General features: G+C 43.7%; 1 protein-coding gene across 1 annotated transcript in view; it reads left to right on the forward strand.

The window, feature by feature from the left end:
• Positions 1-20987, forward strand: part of STARD8 (StAR related lipid transfer domain containing 8) — a 78498-nt gene that overhangs the window by 10423 nt on the left and 47088 nt on the right. The window contains exon 2 of the mRNA XM_020876589.2: positions 4654-4687. Within this exon, the coding sequence (XP_020732248.2) occupies positions 4654-4687 (34 nt within the window). The remainder of the gene's footprint in view (positions 1-4653; positions 4688-20987) is intronic.

Raw genomic sequence — 20987 nt, forward strand, 5'->3', positions numbered from 1 at the left:
AATCTGTGCAGGGATAAGAGAGGTGAAGAGTACTATGGAAGCTCATTTCCTTATAAGATTTTGGTTGGCTTAGAGACTAGCTACTTGAAGGCAGGAGAATAGGCAAGAAATCTCTCCTATCTCTAAGAGGAACCCTTCTTTATTTCCTTAACTATTGTATTCACATCTTTACCACTATCATTTTAACCTAAGCCACCAACATTGCTTACCTGCACTACTGCAAAGGACTTCTAAGAGAGACTCCCTGCTTCCTCTTTATCTCCACAATCCATTCTGCACACAGCAGCCAGAGTGATCTCTCTATGATGTAAGTCAGCTATTGCCAGTCTCTTGTTCTACGCCCTCCAATAGCTACCTAACATCATTTGAATCAAAGCCAAAATCCTCACCCTGGCCTTAAAAACCCTGCATAATTTGGCACTTGACTCTTTCAACCTCTGTTTGGAATGTTCTGTACACAGATTGTCACATTGTTGGCTCCTTCTTGTCATTCAAGCCTCTGCTCAAAGTTCAGCACCCCTGAGAGGACACTCTCTGGTCACCTTTTCTAAAGCAATCCCTGCCTATTCCATCTATCCTATCACTCTCTACCTCATCCTGGTTTTAAGATTTCTCCTTCTTGGATCTTACTGATAGCTATAATTTACTTATTGACTTATTTTCCTATTTATGATTTGTCCCTGCTCCATGAGGACAGGGACCTTATCTATCTAAATCTATGCTATATCCTTAGCATCTATTATAGTGTAGTAGGGCATTGATGTTGTTGTTATTGTTCAGTTGCTAAGTTGTAGCTGACTCTTTGCAACCCCATGGACTGCAGCATGCCAGGCTTCCCTGTCCTTCTCTATCTCCCAGAGATCAAACTCATGTCCATTGAGTCAATGAGGCCATCCAACCATATCATCCTCTGTCGCCCCCTTCTCTTCCTGCCCTCAATCTTTCCCAGCATCAGGGTCTTTTCCAATGAGTCAGTTCTTCACATCAGATGGCCAAAGTATTAGAACTTCAGCTTCATCATCAGTATTAGAACTTCAGCTTCATCATCAGTCCTTCCAGTGAATATTCGGGACTGATTTCCTTTAGGACTGACTGGTTTGATCTCCTTGCAGTCTAAGGGACTCTCAAGAGTCTTCTCCAGCACCACAATTTGAAATCATCAATTTTTTGGCACTCATCCTAATTTATGGTCAACTCTCACATCTGTATGACTACTGGAAAAACCTTAACTTGAACCATACAGACTTCTGTCAGCAAATTGATGTCTCTGCTTTTTAATATGCTATCTAGGTTTATCATAGCTTTCCTTCCAAGGCTGCAGTGAATTTCTGCAGTGATTTTGCAGCCCAAGAAAATAAAATCTGTCACTGCTTCCACTTTTTCCCCTTCTATTTGCCATGAAATGATGGGACTGGATGCCATGATCTTAGTTTTTTGATGTTGAGTTTCAAGCCAATATTTTCATCCTGCCATTTTACCATCATCAAGAGGCTCCTTAGTTCCTCTTCACTTTCTGCCATTAGAGTGGTATCATCTACATATCTGAGGTTGTTGATATTTCTTCTGGTAATCTTGATTCTAGCTTATGATTCATTCAGCCCAGCATTTCTCATGATGTACTCTGCATATAAGTTAAATAAGCAAAGTGACAATATTCAGCCTTGTCATACTACTTTCCCAATTTTGAATCAGTCCATTGTTCCATGTCCAGTTCTAACTGTTGCTTCTTGACACGCATACAGGTTTCCTAGGAGACAGGTAAGGTGGTCTAGTACTCCCATCTCTTTTAAGAATTTTCCGCAGTTTGTTGGGATCCATACAGTCAAAGGCTTTAGTGTAGGCAATGAAGCAGATGTTTTCCTGGAATTCCCTTGCATTCTCTGTGATCCAATGAATGTTGGCAATTTGATCTCTCGTTCCTCTACTTTTTCTAAATGGAGCTTGTATATTTGAAAGTTTTTGGTTCATGTACTGCTGAAGCCTTGGTTGAAGAATTTTGAGCATAACCTTGCTAGCATGTAAAATGAGCACATTTATATGGTAGTTTGAACATTCTTTGGCATTGCCCTTCTTTGAAATTGGAATGAAAACTGACCTTTTCCAGTCTTGTGGCCACTGCTGAGTTTTCCAAATTTACTGACACGTTGAGTGTAGCACTTAAATTGCATCATCTTTTAGGATTTGAAATAGCTCAGCTGGAATTCCATCATCTCCACTAGCTTTGTTCATAGTAATGCTTCCTAAGGCCCACTTGACTTCACACTCCAGGATGTCTGGTTCTAGGTGAGTGACCACACCATCATGGTTATCTGGGTCATTAAGACCTTTCTTGTATACTTCTGTGTCTTCCTGCCATCTCTTCTTAATCTCTTCTGCCTCTGTTAGGTCTCTACCATTTCTGTCCTTTATTGTGCCCATCCTTGCGTGAAATGTTCCTTTGCTGTCTCCAGTTTTCTCGAAGAGATCTCACATCTTATGCATCCTATTGTTTTCCCCTATTTCTTTGCACTGTTCATTTAAGAAGGCCTTCTTATCTCTCCTTGCTATTCTCTGGGACTCTGCATTCAGTTGGCTATATCTTTCCCTTTCTCCTTTGCTTTTTGCTTCTCTTCTTTCCTCAGCTATTTGCAAGCACTCTTCAGACAATCATTTTTCCTTCTTACATTTTTTTCTTTTCTTTTTTTTTTTTTACATTTTTCTTTCTTTGGGATGGTTTTGGTCACTGCCTCCTATATGATGTTATGAAACTAAGTCCATAGTTATTCAGGCACTCTATCAGATCTAATCCCTTGAATCTATTTATCACTTCCACTGTATAATCTTAAAGGATTTGATTTAGGTCATACCTGAATGGTCTAGTGGTTTTCCCTACTTTCTTCAATTTAAGCCTGAATTTTTCAGTAAGTAGCTCACGATCTGAGCCACAGTCAGCTCCTGGTCTTGTTTTTGCTGACTGTATAGAGCTTCTCTATCTTCAGCTGCAAATAACATAATCAATCTGATTTCTATATTGACCATCTGGTGATGTCCATATATAGAGTCGTATCTTGAGTTGTTGGAAAAGGGTGTTTGCTATGACTAGCGTGTTCTCTTAACAAAACTCTGTTAATCTTTGCTCTGCTTCATTTTGTACTCCAAGGCCAAACTTGCCTTTTATCCTGGGTATCTCTTGACTTCCTACTTTGGCATCCCAATCCCCGATGATGCAAAGGACATCTTTTTTTGTGTGTTAGTTCTAGAAGGTGTGGTGGGTCTTCATAGAACTGGTCAACTTCAACTTCTTCACCATCAGTGGTTGGGGCATAGACTTGGATTACTGTGATGTTGAATGGTTTGCCTTGGAAATGAACTGAGATCTTTCTGTCATTTTTGAGATTGCACCAAGTACTGCATTTTGGACTCTTTTGTTGGCTATAAGAGTTACTCCATTTCTTCTAAGAGAATCTTGCCCTTAGTAGTAAATATAATGGTCATCTGAATTAAAGCCGTCCATTCCCATCAATTTTAGTTCACTGATTCCTACACTGTTGATGTTCACTCTTGTCATCTCCTGCTTGACCATGTTAAATTTACCTTGATTCATGGACTTAACATTCCAGGTTCCTATGCAATAATGTTCTTTACAGCATCGGGCTTTACTTTTACCACCAGACATATCACAACTGTGTGTCATTTCTGCTTTGGCCCAGCTGCTTCATTCTTTCTGGAGCTATTAATAATTACTTTTTGCTCTTCCCCAGTAGCATATTGGATGACTTCTGACCTGGGAGACTCATCCTCCAGTATCATGTCTTTTTACTTTTTCATACTATTCATGGGGTTCTCTTGGCAGGAATATTGCAGCGGGTGACCATTTCCTCCTCCAGTAGACCACATTTTGTCAGAACTTTTCACTATGACCCATCCATCTTGGGTGGCTCTGCATAGCATGGCTCATAGCTTCATTGAGTTACACAAGTCCCTTCACCATGACAAGACTGTGATCCACGGAGGAGAGGGTGCTCTATAAATATTTTGAATGAATTAATTTTTAATATTCTTTATCATTTAAAATATTTTTGTGTATTGCAATTTCTTACAAAATATGTGAACTTGGGATCATTACTATCCTAAGCTTATGGATACAGAAAGTGAGTTTTGAAAAGTTATGGGTAATGTCCAATGTTACATAATCAATAAATAGAGGAAGGGAGCCCTATTGGAACTTGAGCTTTCCAATTCCAAATAGTGCTTTTTCCACCAACATACCTTACTTCTAACCTGGCTGATGCTATGCCAAGGATGGTATGTTCCAAGCAAATACTGACTGATTCTATGATAGTTCTTATTGTCAGGCCTTAGAACAGTACTGTGACCTGCACAGACTGCCTCCAATCTCCTGACTTGGAGGTGCTCTTATTCTATGAGAATGACATGAACCAGAGGAGTCAGTCAGTGGAGTGGGAGAAAGTAGTGTGGGGTGGGCAGTCAGGAGTCTGAGCTTCTAAGCTCCACTTTGCTCTTGACATGTACCTCATTTTCCTTTTCTGTGGGCCTCCATGTGCTTTTCTGTAAAATGGGTAGATTGAACTTGCTGACTTCAAGGATTCCTTCTGATTCTAATATTTTGTGGGGTTCTGCAGTGCATTAATTTCTTCTCTCTTTCTTTTACAGTGCTTCCCATTGCTGCAGGGGAGGAAGAATGCTGGTAAGTGTGTAAGCTGGGGTTCACACGTAGCATGCAATAGCACTGAGCTTCTCAGAGATCCTCACAGATTAGCTGATCAGGTGTCTGGGCTGTGGAGCTGATGTCCTAGTGCCAAAGCTGGAGATGTCCTTTGTCTCCCTCCAGTGGGCATTTCCCAAGCTCCTTTCCCGAGGTCCACTTCCGAGGTCTTTTGAGGTGAATGAGCACGCAGAACTTCTGTATTTCTCAGATGGACGGTTTTCTCCAGTCAGGGAACCAGGGGAAGGTCTCCCCATAGAGCTATCAGCAAGTGGCAGCCACCCATATGCTTCCCTTTTTCTCAGATGCTTTCTTTTCACTAGAAAGTATATCAGTCATGGGAGATATGTTGGGAAAGGGAACAGGTAAGAAGAGGTGAAGGAAAGAGACTTGGCATTTGGAGTTCAGTATCTGTGATATTTCCAATGCTTACTTTATTTGCAAATCTACCAAGAGAGTTAGTTAAGACTGAAGGGATATATATAGCCTTGAGGGAGAAAAAGCCCTCTCTTTCCTCTCCTGCAAATTGCTTAACTGTCTTCTGCCTCTGGTGTCCCACTTAGGTGTGAACAAGTGGGTGGCATTCTGGAGCACCTACCTTCCACTGAAGAGGACACAGTTGTTTAGAGATGACTGCTTTGGGGAGAAAGAGAAAGAAATATATTGGCCAGGAATGAATGTGCTGCCAGAGCCTGGACTCCTGGCATCAACTGGGCTTCTCTGAGGTCATCTAGGTCATCCTCTTGGCTCCAACCTGACCTCAGCCATTTCCACTGGCCACAGTTTTTCATCAGGATGAGCTCAGGACTTGAATGAGCATGGCTGCTAGATGGCAGTTAGGGTTGGGGCTCAGGGAAACAGAAAGGCACCAATTAAGAACTGGGATGCTAAGAGCCTGTGCAGAGCACCTTGGTAAGATGTTGGAATAGCCAACTGGAGCCCTTGCTCCTGAGGACCTCCCCAGGCCACTGGTATTACAAGGAGGCAGAGAAGGGATCTGGTGACCTCCTAAGGGCTTTTCCACCTTAGGACCCTGAGTTCTTTGGTGGTGGCTGCTCAAAAGGAAAAGTCAGCAGGGAGAGGTGTTTATTTGCATTGCCCTGACAGCAGATGAGAGGGGACCCATTTTGGAGCAGGAACACTGCTTTGATCAGCATATAGCATACATCTGTTTCTCTCCATTGCCCTCCTCTCCCCAACCTCCCCCATCTCTTTCCAGGGCTGCTTGCTGAACACAGTTCCTACTTTGTAACAGAGATTTCTGGGGGCACAATATATGTGGGCTGCCCATAATGGGGAAAGGATAAACTTCTTTATTTCAGAGACACCAGCTGCAAAGGCTAAAAAGAAACCCTCAGGTCCTGAAATAATGACCCCTCCCAGAAAAAAGCACTGGCAGAAGTTGCCAGGTTGCCTCATTAGATTTTGCCAGGCTGAGTTGCCAGGGCTGCATCCTGGGAGGGTGGGCACCAGGTGGCTGGAGTGGTCTGTGGTTTCTAGAGGAAAGAGGAGTGTCTTTTAGAGGGTAGGGCCAGGCAGAAGAGGTTGCCACCTACAGAACTGAGCTAGAACTGACTTTTGTGCTGCTTCTCTAGGTTAAAGTTTGAAAATGTCTATTTAAGGACAAATGTGAACACATTGCCTTAGGCTGATTGAAAGACAATCTGGAACAAATTAAGAGTTTATGTGGATATGGCAGTGGAAGCAGCAAGATACCAAAAATCAAAGGACCTGGACTGTAGTCCAAATTTCAAAACCAATTCACTGTGTGGGCCCAGGCATGGAACTTCCTCTCTCTGGACCAGTGTTCATGTCTATAAAATGGAGCTTATTTCATGGGGTTCTTGCATGGATTGTAAGAAATGGTGCATTGAAAACGTCAAAGTGCTGAGCAAATGTGATTATTTTTGAGATATAGCTCAGGGAGGGAGAGAACTCGATTTATTATTGATTTTTGGGGATGAGGTTATGCTTTCACCTGTTTTAAAATTCAAGAGATATGAAAATACAAAATCTCCCCACCCCTGTCTCTTCACCACTCAGCAATCCTCTCTGATATGACCAATGTTACCAGCTTCCTGGCCCTTGATGAGTTTAGAAGGTCTAAAAGAAAGTGATCTGTATTAGCCAGGACTTCAGTGGAGGCTATAGAAGCCTGCTTTGGGGTTAGATTGAAGGGAATGTGCATAGAGGGCAATGAAGAAGGAATTTCAGGGCAGGAAATGTGGAATAAGCATTTGGGAATCAAGAAGCCTGGGATCTAGTCTTGACTGCACAACTCATGGTTAAAGGATCTTAAGAACCTTCCCCTCTCTGACTCTCAATGTTCTATCTGTACACTGAGCCTGTTGTGTTCTCATATGTCATTCTTGCAAGTTTCCACCAGAGTAGAATGGAAATGGTGAAGGGGAGGGCTGACCAGGGACCTTTTAGAGAAGAAAAAGCCAAGACATTGACTCAAAGCTGATGACTTAGTATGCTTTGCATATGTAATCTTCTTGCTATTAAGATTAGTCAATCAAAGGTTTCTCTGTCATGCTACTGCTTCTCTCCTAGTGGTTTCATGGACGGAGCAAATCTTTGGCACCATCTGCATAGGAGAACATTAGGAACATCTAACTGGCTTCAACATATATAATGCTGCCCAGAACCAGGAGGATGGCTTGAATGACCTTTGATGATCCTGCTATCATGGTCCAAGCATCCACTAACACAATGTTCCCCAAATTTCATTTATTGGTGAACCAACTTCACAGTTTTTGCCATCATTTCATCCTGTGCAGTATGTTTTTACTATGTTTCTTTACTTCAGCCTGATTTTAAACTATAACCTCACTTCAGTGTAGGAGACCCTGGATCCCTGGGTCAGGAAGATCCCCTGGAAAAGGAAACAGCAACCCAGTCCGGTATTCTTGCCTGGAAAATCCTATGGACAGAGGAACCTGGTGGGCTATGGTCCACAAGGTCACAAAAGAGTTGGAAATGACTTAGTGACTAAACCACTACCAAGCTGTAAATACCTATGAAATGAGGGATTGAGGTACTGGTTACAGCTTTCCTAATACATAATGAATTCACATACATCTATCATAATTCAAAACATTGATGTATCACTCCAGATCACCCCGTGCATATATACCAAGCATTGGAAACCACAGGTAGTGGTTACACAAACTGGCAGGTCAAACGGGCCTTTAGGCCTCTGTGGCTCACTCCAAGACTTGCTGAATGCTCCCGGGCTCCCTATGGCACTCCATACTCCTTATTCCTATTACTTAAGAATGAATTGCTCCCGAGATGGAAATAAGTTCTGGAGCCTAAAAGGAGCCCCTTCCCGCCAAACAAATTCTGACCTGAACCATTCTGAACTGCCTCAAAAGTACTGAAGTGAGAACACTTGACCAGAGTACCAGAAGTTCTAGGTTCCCATTTTGTCTCTGTCTTTGACCAGTTGTGTGACCATGGGTCTTTCCCTTCCCCTCTCTCGGCCCTAGTGTTTCCAATTATAAAGTGAAGTGCTTGGTCCAAATGACCTCTAAGGTATCTTGCCGCGCTGAATGAAATTCAATGACTTCTTGACTTATAGAGCCTATACTTCTGTTTAACCCATTAGCTCCCCTTCCCAGCAGCCCACAGAGGTGAGAAGCCTGCTGACCTTCCCTCCCACTGCCCTACACCAAATCCTCCCTGAGGCCCCTTGTTCCCAGTGCACAAGACTTCTTTTGTTGCCTGTAGCCATTCAGGCCTTCTCTCCAAGCTCCTGTTGAAGTGGCTGAGGTGACCTGGTGAGGGGGTGGGGGTAATAGTTGGCCTGTAACAAAAGTCCTGGCTCCCCAACCCACCTGGCTTCAGCCTGGCTGCAGGTTTGGCCACACCAGACTTCATCCATCAGCTGCTCCAGATCCTTCCCTCCAGCTCTGGGAGAGCAGAGAGACTAGTTTAAAAGGGAGAAAATAGAAACAAAGGCATTTATTTAAGTTGCTATTAAACATCACTTCTAAGACTCAAGAGGAGAGTATACCGAAACATTGAGCCTATGAAAATTATAATAATAATAATAATTAGCTTCCTCTTTTTTGAAAATGACCAAATCATTACTGTAACTAATTCTTGACAGATCTGGCCATTTAACTTTTGCCTTTTGATAAAGAACATTCACAGGCCATAGCTTATCTAGCAATTGACAGATATTTTACCCGGCAACTTGGAATAGTATAAAAATTGACTGAGTTAGAGGGTTCCTGGAATTGATTATCATTTGAGACAGGAAATCTTTCATCTGTAGTCTACAGTGAATTCAGCCAAGGTAAAAAACACTGGACTGAAAATTCCAAGATCTAATCCCAAATCTGACATTAGCTCCTTCTGTGACCTTGAGTTAGTTGTCTCCCCTTCCTGAGCCACAATTGCCATGTATGAAAAATAAGAAAGTTGAACTAGAAGGTCTCAAGATCATCTGTACTCTACTCTGTGTCATCCTCCACCCCTTGTTCCTGCCAGAGTCAGACTGAAAGGAGGGAGAGGCGGGGACAGGGTCAGAGGAAAGGGCAATTTCAAGATGTTCTTTGGGATAGGGAAAGGATTTCCAGACCCATAGAGGAGAGTCTAATAGCTTCTTTGGGGGTCAAAAGGGGATGGGAATTCCAGGTCCCCAGTGCTTGCCTTCAGGAATGCAAAATAGAAAGCCAGGCTTACAGATGGGCCAGGCAAATGTCCTGAGGCACAGCTTAGTTGACCATTTTTGCAGCCTGGGCCAATCAAGAAGATCAGAATAAGGGCTGTGTGGCACAGGACAGCTACCCACAGGCTGGGTGGAGGAATTGGAATTGCAAATGGAATGACAGATCTGGAAAGGACCTGAGAAGTGTTATTGGAAACTTCCACCAGGAAGTCACATGAATCCTTCAAACTCAACACTAAAAGTCATAGTTCTTCATCATTCTCCTGGAAACCTTCTCCTTCTCTAGGATTCTTTTTCTTGGTTAATGTACTATCATCCACCCTATAACTCAAGCAAGAATCATGGAAATCGCCTGGGCTCCTCCCTCACTGGCTACCATCCAATCACCAAACCATGCCCATGAAACTTCTCTGTAATGTTTCTCAAATCTGTCCCTTCTTTTGCACCCGCACTGTCATAGTCCTCCATTTTGGCCCTTAGGAGCTCTGTCATAGATGGTTTCTATGGTTCCTAACTGGTTTCCCTGACAGCTTGCTTCCCCTTCCAGTCCACCTCCCATACTGCTGTCAGAGTTCTCTCTTTAAAAGAAAAATTTGGTCATGCTCAAAAACCTTTTATTGTTCCCTACCTTTGGTCAAAAATCCAGATATTTTGCATTGGCAACTAAGGTTCTTCACAACTTAATAACCTATCTTTCTTTCTTCATCTCCCTCCATAGCCCCACATTTCTGAGCCCCATGGGACAGTATTTCCCATGCATACAATGAACTCTCATTTTGGACTCTCCACTGCATGTATCTTTGCCAGCCCCCTACATGGCTTGTCAAGCCATCTTCTGGTTCTCTGGACAAGCCCATCTTGACCATCTCTCTATTATAACACAACATGCTGTTCTGCATTTGCTTCTTTTCTTTTCTGTATCTCCCATGGATCATGAGTTGTTGGTGTACAAGAGCTACATCTGACTGACCTCTATATTCCCAGAACTAAGTAAGCACAGGGCCTCACATAAACAATGAATCTGCAAGGACTGCCATTTATTTTTGATGGCATAGTGAAAGAAACTGCTGGTAATTAGACTAGTGACTTCTTTCTCAGCAGACATTCTTCCCTATCTTTTCAACTCTGAACTAGCTATTACAGATTAACACAGAGCCCCCACTGGCTCCAGATGACAAATTGTCTTGAGACAGGGTTTTGAGGGGTTAAGAGTTGCAGTCAATAGTATAGATCCATGTAAAACACATTTCCACCAAACCCCTGAAACTTGGAGGTTGCCTATATCTCAAGGCAAGAAGGGCACTTAAAGACCATATTTATATTAATTGGTGGCTTACAAACCGAGTTCTGAGGAACTCTAGAGTTCCCAGAGATTCACTGGGAGATATGAGGGGAGGACAGAGCTGCAGGGTTGCTTCACTCAACCAAATCTACTTCACCTCTTGGAGGTTCCATAAAGGTTTCATTTGGAGACTGAAGTTGTTCACATAAAAGTAAATATTGGTGACCACTGCTCTAGTCCAGTGGTCAATTGCTAACAGGCTTCCTTTTTACCATTCCTGCTATGTATCCACTCAGGCTCAGTCCAAACTCCAGGTATGGTCAAGCATTCCTTTACATTCTGTACTCAGTTGAAAGTCCTTCTTTATGTGAAACAAGAATCTTCCTCACAACTTCCACCCAGTGGTCTTGTTTTCACCCCCTGCAGTCTCATGGAATTTGTTATATTCCTCCTCTCTATAACCAATCTGCTGGCACTTAGAATTTCCCAAAGTCTGAGATGGAAGGAACCTTGTAGCGCATACAGTCTAATGCTCCCACTGCAGTTGGTGAAACTGAAGCTCAGAGTAGGCAGGTCATCTGCAAAACATAAGACGGTACTTAGTAGTAAAACTGAGACTAGAACCCAAGTCCCCACTCTTGTATAATGTCCTACTAGAATCTGTCTTTCCAGAGAGTGAACAGCACCAGCTCCCAATTTCTCACAGTCCTGATGATTCTCCCCTAAATTTGCTCCAGATTGACAATACCCAAGGGCTGAAGATTAGTAGCTCAGCTGATTAAACCTCCATGGGAACCTGGTTTTGGTCAGCCTGGGGTAAGGGCAAAGGCAAAGAAGAACAAACCAAACAAGCATCAGAACCAGAGTTGGCTGCTTCCTCATCACAGCCTGGATGCTGTTCTCCTCTTTCCATGGGACTAAAATTCCATCCCAACAGCCCTCCTCCCATGGCAGGGCAGCCAAGGGGCAGGTTTCAGAGGCCCCTTCTGACCTGTTTGCTAGAGGGTCCCTGCTATGTGACTCTCCACATCCCCAAACCAGAAACAGGAAGAGTTGGTTTGGTTTATGTTTCAAGAGGAAAAATGAAAACATAGGAAGTAGGGTTCCTGAGAACAGAGGCTTCCAACTCTATGTCCATGTACCCTGGAGCAGGGTATTTCAGGGAATACATTCCACCAGGGAAGAGAATGACCTCCTTACTGAAAACAAAACATAAAGCCCTTCAAGGTTTGGAAAAAGAAAAAGGCCAAAGGAGACTCTTAAGGAGTAGAGGAGAAATCGTTTCAGAATATCCAACACTCCCCCCCACCCCATCTGCCACTTGGCGCTGTATACTTTGACCTCACTGCTGTTATCAGCACATCTGGGCCCCAGAGATGCCCTGCTCCCTTTAACCTATGGCCCCAGAGAAAGTCAAAGTACCTTTTCTTGTTTCCTTGAGGATTATCAAAGTAGGCTGGCACTCAGAACCTTTCTCTAAAACAAAGGAAAAAAAGGAGAATGAGTAATGAGTTCATTAATCCATTAACAGAACATGCAAATTGCAGAACAACATTCAAGCTTTATGAAATACATGCTTCTTGTCTTGAGAAAGCCACCAAAAACAGGGAAGCACTTTGCCAGTCCCTAAATATCTCTCACAGGATAACTGCTTCATCAACCTACATAAGCAGCTGTAAGCTTGCCTGATTTTCTCCCCTTTCAGCTCTCTGTTCCTGGGATGTGGATGCCATCTTGTTTCCCAATCACAGTCACCAAAAGATGATTTAGGAAGTAAAAAACCTTTGAGAATCCCTGGTGTCCTTTCCAGTTCTGGTTTCCGGGCTGAGGAACATGCCTAGTTCACAGCCAGTTGGCAGGGTTGAAGTGTGGATCGCCTCGGTGCCAAAGAAACATGGTCCTGCAAAGCAAACAGTTCTGGCTACAGAGCTTCTGCATGTGTCATGTGTGTGAATGCAGGCACACACATGACCTCCTTACCAAAATCTTGACCTTCACCACACAAAAGCCTACTACTGTCTGTTGCTTTTCAATGGTGTCTCTGTCCCCCTGGGCTAGAGGTAAGCAGCTTTTCCCAGAAGATGTTTCCAAGAGCATCTGCTTGGAATAGCTCATTCCTAAAAGATCTGAGGGGAAGGAAACATCATTTTTAAATTAAAACAAGCATAAATGTAGGTAATGGAATAGCATGCAAAATTCACATAAATTTTTAAGATAAACATAGAGACGTCCAGGAAATTTCTCACTTGTGACTGGCTACATGGGCTTCCCTGGCTCCTCGGGGCTGTGCAGGGAATGAGTTCATCCTGTTCAGTTGTTTGGAGGTACTATGGTGCAAAAGTCTGAGAAGCACTCACTAAGCAGGTAGGTTCCCTGAGGGTAGAAACTTTGTCTCTTCCCCTCTGTATCCTCATGCCTAATACATAGCCTCAGATATAGATATCATATCTGAGACCATATCAGATATCATATGAATATCATATCATATCAAATATAAATAACCTCAGATGTGCAGACGACACCACCCTTATAGCAGAAAGTAAAGAAGAACTAAAGAGCCTCTTGATGAAAGTGAAAGAGGAGAGTGAAAAAGTTGGCTTAAAACTCAACATTCAGAAAACTAAGATCGTGGCATCTGATCCCATCACTTCATGGCAAATAGATGGGGAAACAGTGGAAACAGTGACAGACTTTATTTTGGGGGGGCTCCAAAATCACTGCAAATGGTGACTGCAGCCATGAAATTAAAAGACGCTTGCTCCTTGGAAGAAAAGTTATGACTAACCTAGACACCTTACTAAAAAGCAGAGACATTACTTTGACAACAAAGGTCCATCTAGTCAAAGCTATGGTTTTTTCCAGTAGTCATGTATGGATGTGAGAGTTGGACTATAAAGAAAGCTGAGCACCAAAGAATCGATGCTTTTGAACTGTGGTGTTGGATAAGACTCTTCAGAGTCCCTTGGTCAGCAAGGAGATCCAACCAGCCCATCCTAAAGGAAATCAGTCCTGAATATTCATTGGAAGGACTGATGCTGAAGCCAAAGCTCCAATACTTTGGCCACCTGATGCGAAGAACTGATTCATTTGCAAAGACCCTGATGCTGGGAAAGATTGAAGGTAGGAGGAGAAGAGGACAAGAGAGGATGAGATGGTTGGATGGCATCACTAACTCAATGGATGTGAGTTTGAATAGGCTCCGGGAGTTGGTGATGGACAGGGAGGCCTGGCGTGCTGGAGTCCATGGGGTTGCAAAGAGTTGGACATGACTGAGTGACTGAACTGAACTGAACTGAATACATAGCCAGCCACAGAGACAGTGTTCAAGAGCTACTTGCTTCATCCTTCCATCCACCCAGCCACTTATGCATCCTTTCTAAGATGCCAGTGAAGAAGGTAGTTTAAGGTTGATGAAAAGGGCTTGGTTTCTGAAGAATTTGGACATCTCTGGGTCTGATGTCTGACTCTGTCACTTATCAGCTATGAACACATTTCTGAGCCTCAGTTTTCTCCGTTTGAAAGTAAAGATCCAAATACCCAATTCTTGGTTTGTTGTGGAAACTAAGTGTGATAGTGGGAGTGAGACAGCCCAATAAGATCCCAAAGTGAAAGTGCTAGTCGCTCAGTTGTGTCTGATTCTTTGTGACCCCATAGACTGTATAGCCTGCCAGGCTCCTCTGTCTATGGGATTCTCCAGGAAAGAATACTGGAGTGAGTAGCCATTCCCTTTTCCAGGGATCTTCTGGAACCAGGGATTGCTCTCAGGCAATACACAAATAATAGTTATTAACTGATTATGAAAATTACCACGATGACCAATCCAAGAAAGAGAGTAGGGGAAGGGAGAGATGTTTTCTCCAGTCCAGAAGTCTGATTTGAGATTAAGAAGGCAGGAGCTGAGACCTCAGGAATGAGCCCCTGAGCCTCTGGGTTAGGGAAGGCCCAGGTTAACTCTTTGCTGTGGAGCCCCACCCCCACTCCAGGAAGCCAGTGTGTAGAGGCCAAAGGGCAACTTTGGGGAAAGTGATGGAAGTATCAGATGTGCTTCTATTTACCTCCCGGTCTTCAAAGACCAGATGTGCTCGCTTTCTCATACCAGCTTGCTTTCTCATACAGGCCTCTCTTGGAGGCCTGGCTCACAAGGGTCATTTGTCAGTAGGGTGAAAGTTGCAGTAAAGCATGATGGCTTGATGGCTAACAGCTCTGTGACCTTGGGCAACTATCTTCTTCTCGGCCCTGACTTCCCAATCATTAAAATAAAGGAATTGGATAGAGTGGCCACTAAGGCCTTTCCATCTCCTACACACTATGGTTGTGTGACACTTAATTGAATAGGTGTTTGACCTTGTTTTTCCAAAAATGTGAGCAATCTGATCATCTGAAAGTTTGACACTGATCCTGGACCTTAGGGAAAAGCAGCGTGGGAGGCCTGGCTGGGCCCCCTTCTGTATGTAAAGCCTCCTGGTACCCATGGCTCCTTCTGCTCAGGTCTGGCTGGACTGGCCCACCCCCAGAGCCATTCGTGATCATGTTCCAGGTGAGGGGCAAGTGGGTGAAGCAGGTGTTTCCCAAGGCTGGGACTCAGGACTAGGCACCTCACAATATAAAATGAAGAAAGGAAAGAAAACAGGAAATCTTGCCCCATTTTATGTACCTAATTGTTCAGGAAGAATTCCTTCTAGTCAGTGTGGTTGTCTCAGAAGTTACTGACAGCTGCTGAGCTGGAGTGTTGCTGGGGTCCCTGGGATTCAGAGACTTCCATCTCAGTCTGTTCAGATCTTTGCCATTCTTTGAAACTCAATTCAAATAGTATGTCCTCCAACCTTTTAGTCTCTTGCATACCGTGTATATCTATCTTGGAGAATGAATCATGTTCTGCCTTGTACGGGAGTATTTCCTTCACATGCTGTGCTGTGCTTAGTTGCTCAGTCATGTCCAACTCTTTGCGACCCCATGGACTATAGCCCACTAGGCTCGTCTATCCATGGGGATTCTTTAGGGAAGAACACTGGAGTGGGTTGCCATGCCCTCCTTCAGCATTGCAGGTGGATTCTTTACCTTCTGAGCCACCAGGGAAGCCCAAGAATACTGGAATGGGAAGTCTATCCCTTCTCCAGGGGATCTTCCCAACCCAGGAATAGAACTGGGGTCTCCTGCATTGCAGGCAGAGTCTTTACCAGCTGAGCTACCAGGGAAGCCCATTTCCTTCACATACTGATTAAGAATCATTCTCAGAGGAAAAACCTTAATGAATATCTGGATATGAAATAGAGAGCCAAAGTCCCATTAATCTTCACTCCCAATTTCCAAGTTAGCCACCATTAAGAAGTTGTTCTAGTAGCTTCCCAGAAAGGTTCTATTATCAAGGTTATTGAAAATGTGAGAGAGCATGAGGCTTTGGAGGGAGCACTGGCTCTGAAGATTAAACACCTGGGTTTGTCTCTCAGCTCTCCACTCAGCTAGGGTGAATTCTCTCCTATCTTTGACTCTCAGTCCTTTGCTCTGTAAAATGGGATAACAGTTCCTCTCCTGTTACCTCACAGCATTGTTCTAAGGACCAAATGAGACAAAAGAAATAAAAGTGTTTGGACAACTATAAAGGATGCTCTATTTACCTCCGTGTTTGTCTCTGTAACTTGACTGTCAGCACATTGAGATCAGAAATCTTGGCCTATCCAGGGTTGGGTCCCCATTGCCCCTAGTTCTGATAACTTGTCTGGAACAAGCAGGGGGTCTCTCTTGGAGGGGACGGGGGTCAGGCATGGAGCTCAAGCCCAGGGCCTGTGCTACAACTAGAGGAGTTGGTGCTTTGCTCCTGCCCGGGTTCTGACACACACTTCCCTGAGCTTCCTCGGAAATCAAACTCAACCTCAAACAAGGAAACCAATTCTCTAAAGTCACTTGGCTTTTATTTTTTTTTCTTTTTATTTTGTAGTGGTTTTTGTCATACATTGACATGAATCAGCCATAGATATACATGTATTCCCCATCCCGATCCCCCCTCCCACCTCCCTCTCCACCCGATCCCTCTGGGTCTTCCCAGTGCACCAGGTCCGAGCACTTGTCTCATGCATCCCACCTGGGCTGGTGATCTGTTTCACCCTAGATAATATACATGTTTTGATGCTGTTCTCTTGAAACATCCAACCCTCGCCTTCTCCCACAGAGTCCAAAAGTCTGTTCTATACATCTGTGTCTCTTTTTCTGTTTTGCATATAGGGTTATCGTTACCATCTTTCTAAATTCCATATATATGTGTTAGTATACTGTAATGGTCTTTATCTTTCTGGCTTACTTCACTCTGTATAATGGGCTCCAGTTTCATCCATCTCATTAGAACGGATTCAAATGAATTCTTTTTAATGGCTGAGTAATATTCCATGGTGTATATGTACCACGGCTTCCTCATCCATTCGTCTGCTGATGGGCATCTAGGTTGCTTCCATGTCCTGGCTATTATAAACAGTGCTGTGATGAACACTGGGGTGCACGTGTCTCTTTCAGATCTGGTTTCCCCGGTGTATATGCCCAGAAGTGGGATTGCTGGGTCATATGGCAGTTCTATTTCCAGTTTTTTAAGAAATCTCCACACTGTTTTCCATAGCGGCTGTACTAGTTTGCATTCCCACCAACAGTGTAAGAGGGTTCCCTTTTCTCCACACCCTCTCCAGCATTTATTGCTTGTAAATCACTTGTAAAGTCACTTGGCTTTTAACAGGCTGATTCACTTTGCAAAGCTCTCAGTTCCTCTGATACTGGCCCAAAGTCCTGTTTTCAGGGTTCTCAGCACACACACACATACACACACACATACACACACACACACACGTGTGTGTGTGTGTATGTGTGTGTGTAGACATATACATAGATACAAATGAGAGAGAGAGAGAGAGAAGTGGTCAAGAAAATTCAATTATCTAAATGGATCAGATATAAAATGGTTGTAAATTAGAGCTAGAAAACTCCTCAGATATCATTTAGTCAAATCACCACCTCCCCTTCAACCTTTATCAGATGGAGAAACTGAGACCCAGAAAAGAGAAGGGATGCACCCAGGGAATTAGTGGCTCTGACAGTCAACCAAAGGTAGGCAGAGGGACAAAGCTTTGGGCTTTGAGTTCTGAGTTCTAGTTGAGGGAACCAGTTGGGGAAGGTTAGTGAGCCCCGAGAAGAGATGAATATGGCCAGAATGGGATCATTTAGGAGAAGAAGTTAGGATCAGCTGTGAAATTCCCCTGGCAAGCAGCAATATAAGAAATATGAGAGTTCTGGTTTGGCAAGTTATTATGAGCCTTGCTGAGCAAGGAGAAGGAGGAGAGAGGAAGAGAAAAACAGAGGAAGCCAGAAAAGGAGATGAAATGGAAGAAGGAAGGCTGACCTGGGCAAATGGAGGGCAATTAGAGTGCTGAGTCAGTAAGGGCTAAACTGAGCATGTCAGCAGAGCCTCGTCGCCTGTGGGACATCCAACCACCTTACAAGTTTCCGCTGGTCTGCTCTCTGGTTTCCTCTAGGCTCTGAGCATGTGAGCCAGTACTTATTTTCTTAGCAAACTCACCCTTTTCCCTTTGTGCACTTTTTGGGGAAGTGGCCTCAAACCATAGGCTTTACCTCTGCAGATTTAGCCTGAGGGCATACTGAAGCCTGGCCTGGCTGCCAGAGCAGGAATGTACCTGCTCTACAGCTATGGTCTGGTTGCAGGCACACTGAGAGGTGGAACTCAGCCCATTTTGCAGATGAAGGATAAGAGAATATGACAATGGAAACAACCACAAGAACGGCAAAAATAACTAAATATGTATTGAGAACCAATACTAGTACTGATCAAGGAGGGCCCTAGAGTCAAAATGCCTATATTCAAATCCCATTTGCACCATCCATTAGCTGTGCAATCTTGGATAAGTTGCTTAACTTCTCAGTGCATCAGTGTCCTATGTGTAAAATGAAGATAACAATTGCACCCACTTGAGAAGATTTGGAAGGAGCAAATGAGTTGACTCTGGTACAACCTTTAAACAATGCCTGGCACTCAGTGCTTAATAAATAACAGCTATCATTGTCACCATTGTTACATGCTGGGCACTGCTCTAAACGTTTGACTTGTATTATGGCCTGTAATGATCACTCAGAAGGGCACTGAGGCCCAAGTGTGAGGACATGTCTAGTCCATTTGCTTTTTCTTAGGTGTAAACTAAATCTTATGTGGAAGCTCAAAGTATAAAACAAAAAGCAGCATGACTCTGATTGAAGCAAGGTGGGATAGGCTCAACCTTCCTTTGTTTTCCCTTCCCCCAACATCCCCATGATAGGCCTTAAGGCTCCTTCCTAGCCACTGTGAGGCACAATTTGCAAGCCTGCTGATCTAGTCCATCTAACCTTTTTATGATCAGATGAAGGTATCATTAGACCTGAAAGGTCAAGTAACCTGCCCAAAGGTTATATAGCAGGTCAAAGGCTGAAGGGAACACAGATGGGCTTGAAGGATAATAACCTGGTCAAAGAGAACAACCTCCTTGATTAAACTAGAACATAGACCATCTAGGCTTGGATGGAGAAGAGCCAGGAAAGGAGGAGTGAGTAGGAGGGGAGGGGAGGCTGACCCAGAGACCCTGTCTCTGGGCCCTGAGTGTGAACAGCCCCTCTGGACCCTCATATCTGGCTGGGCCCACCCCAGACTTTAAGACAACAAGACAAGGCCCTGTCCTCACAGAGCCTCTAACTACACAGGGTTTGGGGTTTTGTTCTGACAAGGGATGTGGTCCCTGTCCCTGAGCTCTCCAGTCTGGGGAGATGTAGCAGACATGGGAGCTAAATCCTGCCATTTAGCCCTTCTGACTGAACTCTTGGCATGAGAGAGCATTTTCATGAGCTTCCTCCTTCAGGGTTCTGGGACAGCAGCCTGGTTTCCAACTCACTGTTGTTGGGGAAGTACAAAGGGACAGCCTGGCTTCCCACTCCTTTCACTGCTACACTTGTGTTGCAGGTGGTGTTCAAGGCTCACCATTGTTTGTCTGACAACCTGCACCTTGTCAGCTTTTGTTTGCAGACTTTGGCGTGGGTTAACTGAGGATACCACACAGAGGAGAAATTACAGATGTTCCCCTTAGAGATGTTCCCGCCTAGTGATAGAATTCCATCTCAGCTATTTAAAATCCTAAAAGATGATGCTGTTAAAGTGTTGCACTCAATATGTCAGCAAATAAGGAAAACTCAGCAGTGGCCACAGGACTGGAAAATGTCAGTTTTCATTCCAATCTCAAAGAAGGGCTGTGCCAAAGAATTTTCAAACTATCATGCAATTGTGCTCATTTCACATGCTAGGAGGGGCTTCCCTGATAGCTCAGTTGGTAAAGAATCCGTCTGCAATGCAGGAAACCTGGATTTGATCCCTGGGTTGGGAAGATCCCCTGGAGAAGGGAAAGGTTACCCACTCTAGTATTCTGACCTCAAGAATTCCATGGAGAATTCTATGAGTTGGACAAAGAGTTGGACACGACTGAGCAACTTTCACTTTCACATGCTAGGAAGATAATGCTCAAAATCCTTCAAACTAAGCTTTGGTAGTACATGAACCGAGGACTTCCAGATATACAAGCTGGATTTAGAAAAAGCAGAGGATCCAGAGATCAAATTGCCAACATCCATTGCATCATAGAAAAAGCAAGAGAATTCTAGAAAAAAAACATATACTTCTGCATCACTGACAATGCTAAAGCATTTGACTGTGTTGATCATGACAAACTGTGGGAAATTCTTAAAGAGATGGGAATACCAGACCACCTTACCTGCCTCCTGAGAAACCCATATGCAGGCCAAGAAGCAACAGTTAGAACCAGACATGGAACAATGGACTGGTTCAAAATTGGGAAAGGAGTATGTCAAGGCTGTATATTGTCATCCTGCTTATTTAATTTATATGCAGAATACATCATGCAAAATGCCAGGCTGGATGACTCACAAGCTGAAATAAAGCTTGCTGGGAGAAATATGAACATCCTCAGATATGCAGATGATACCACTCTAATGGCAGAAAGCAAAGAGGAACTGAAAAGCCTCTTGATGAGGGTGAAAGAGGAGAGTGAAAAAGCTGGATTAAAACTCAACATTCAAAAACTAAGACAGTGGCATCTGGTCCCATCACTTCATGGCAAATAGATGGGGAAAAAGTGACAAATTTTATTTTGGGGGGTTTCAAAACCATTGCGGACGGTGACTGCAGCCACGAAATTAAAAGATGCTTGCTCCTTGGAAGGAAAGCTCTGACAAACCTAGACAATGTATTAAAAAGTGGAGACATCACTTTGCTGACAAAAGTCCATACA

This window comes from Odocoileus virginianus, chromosome X, assembly GCF_023699985.2.
Source record: "Odocoileus virginianus isolate 20LAN1187 ecotype Illinois chromosome X, Ovbor_1.2, whole genome shotgun sequence".
Taxonomy (NCBI): domain Eukaryota; kingdom Metazoa; phylum Chordata; class Mammalia; order Artiodactyla; family Cervidae; genus Odocoileus; species Odocoileus virginianus.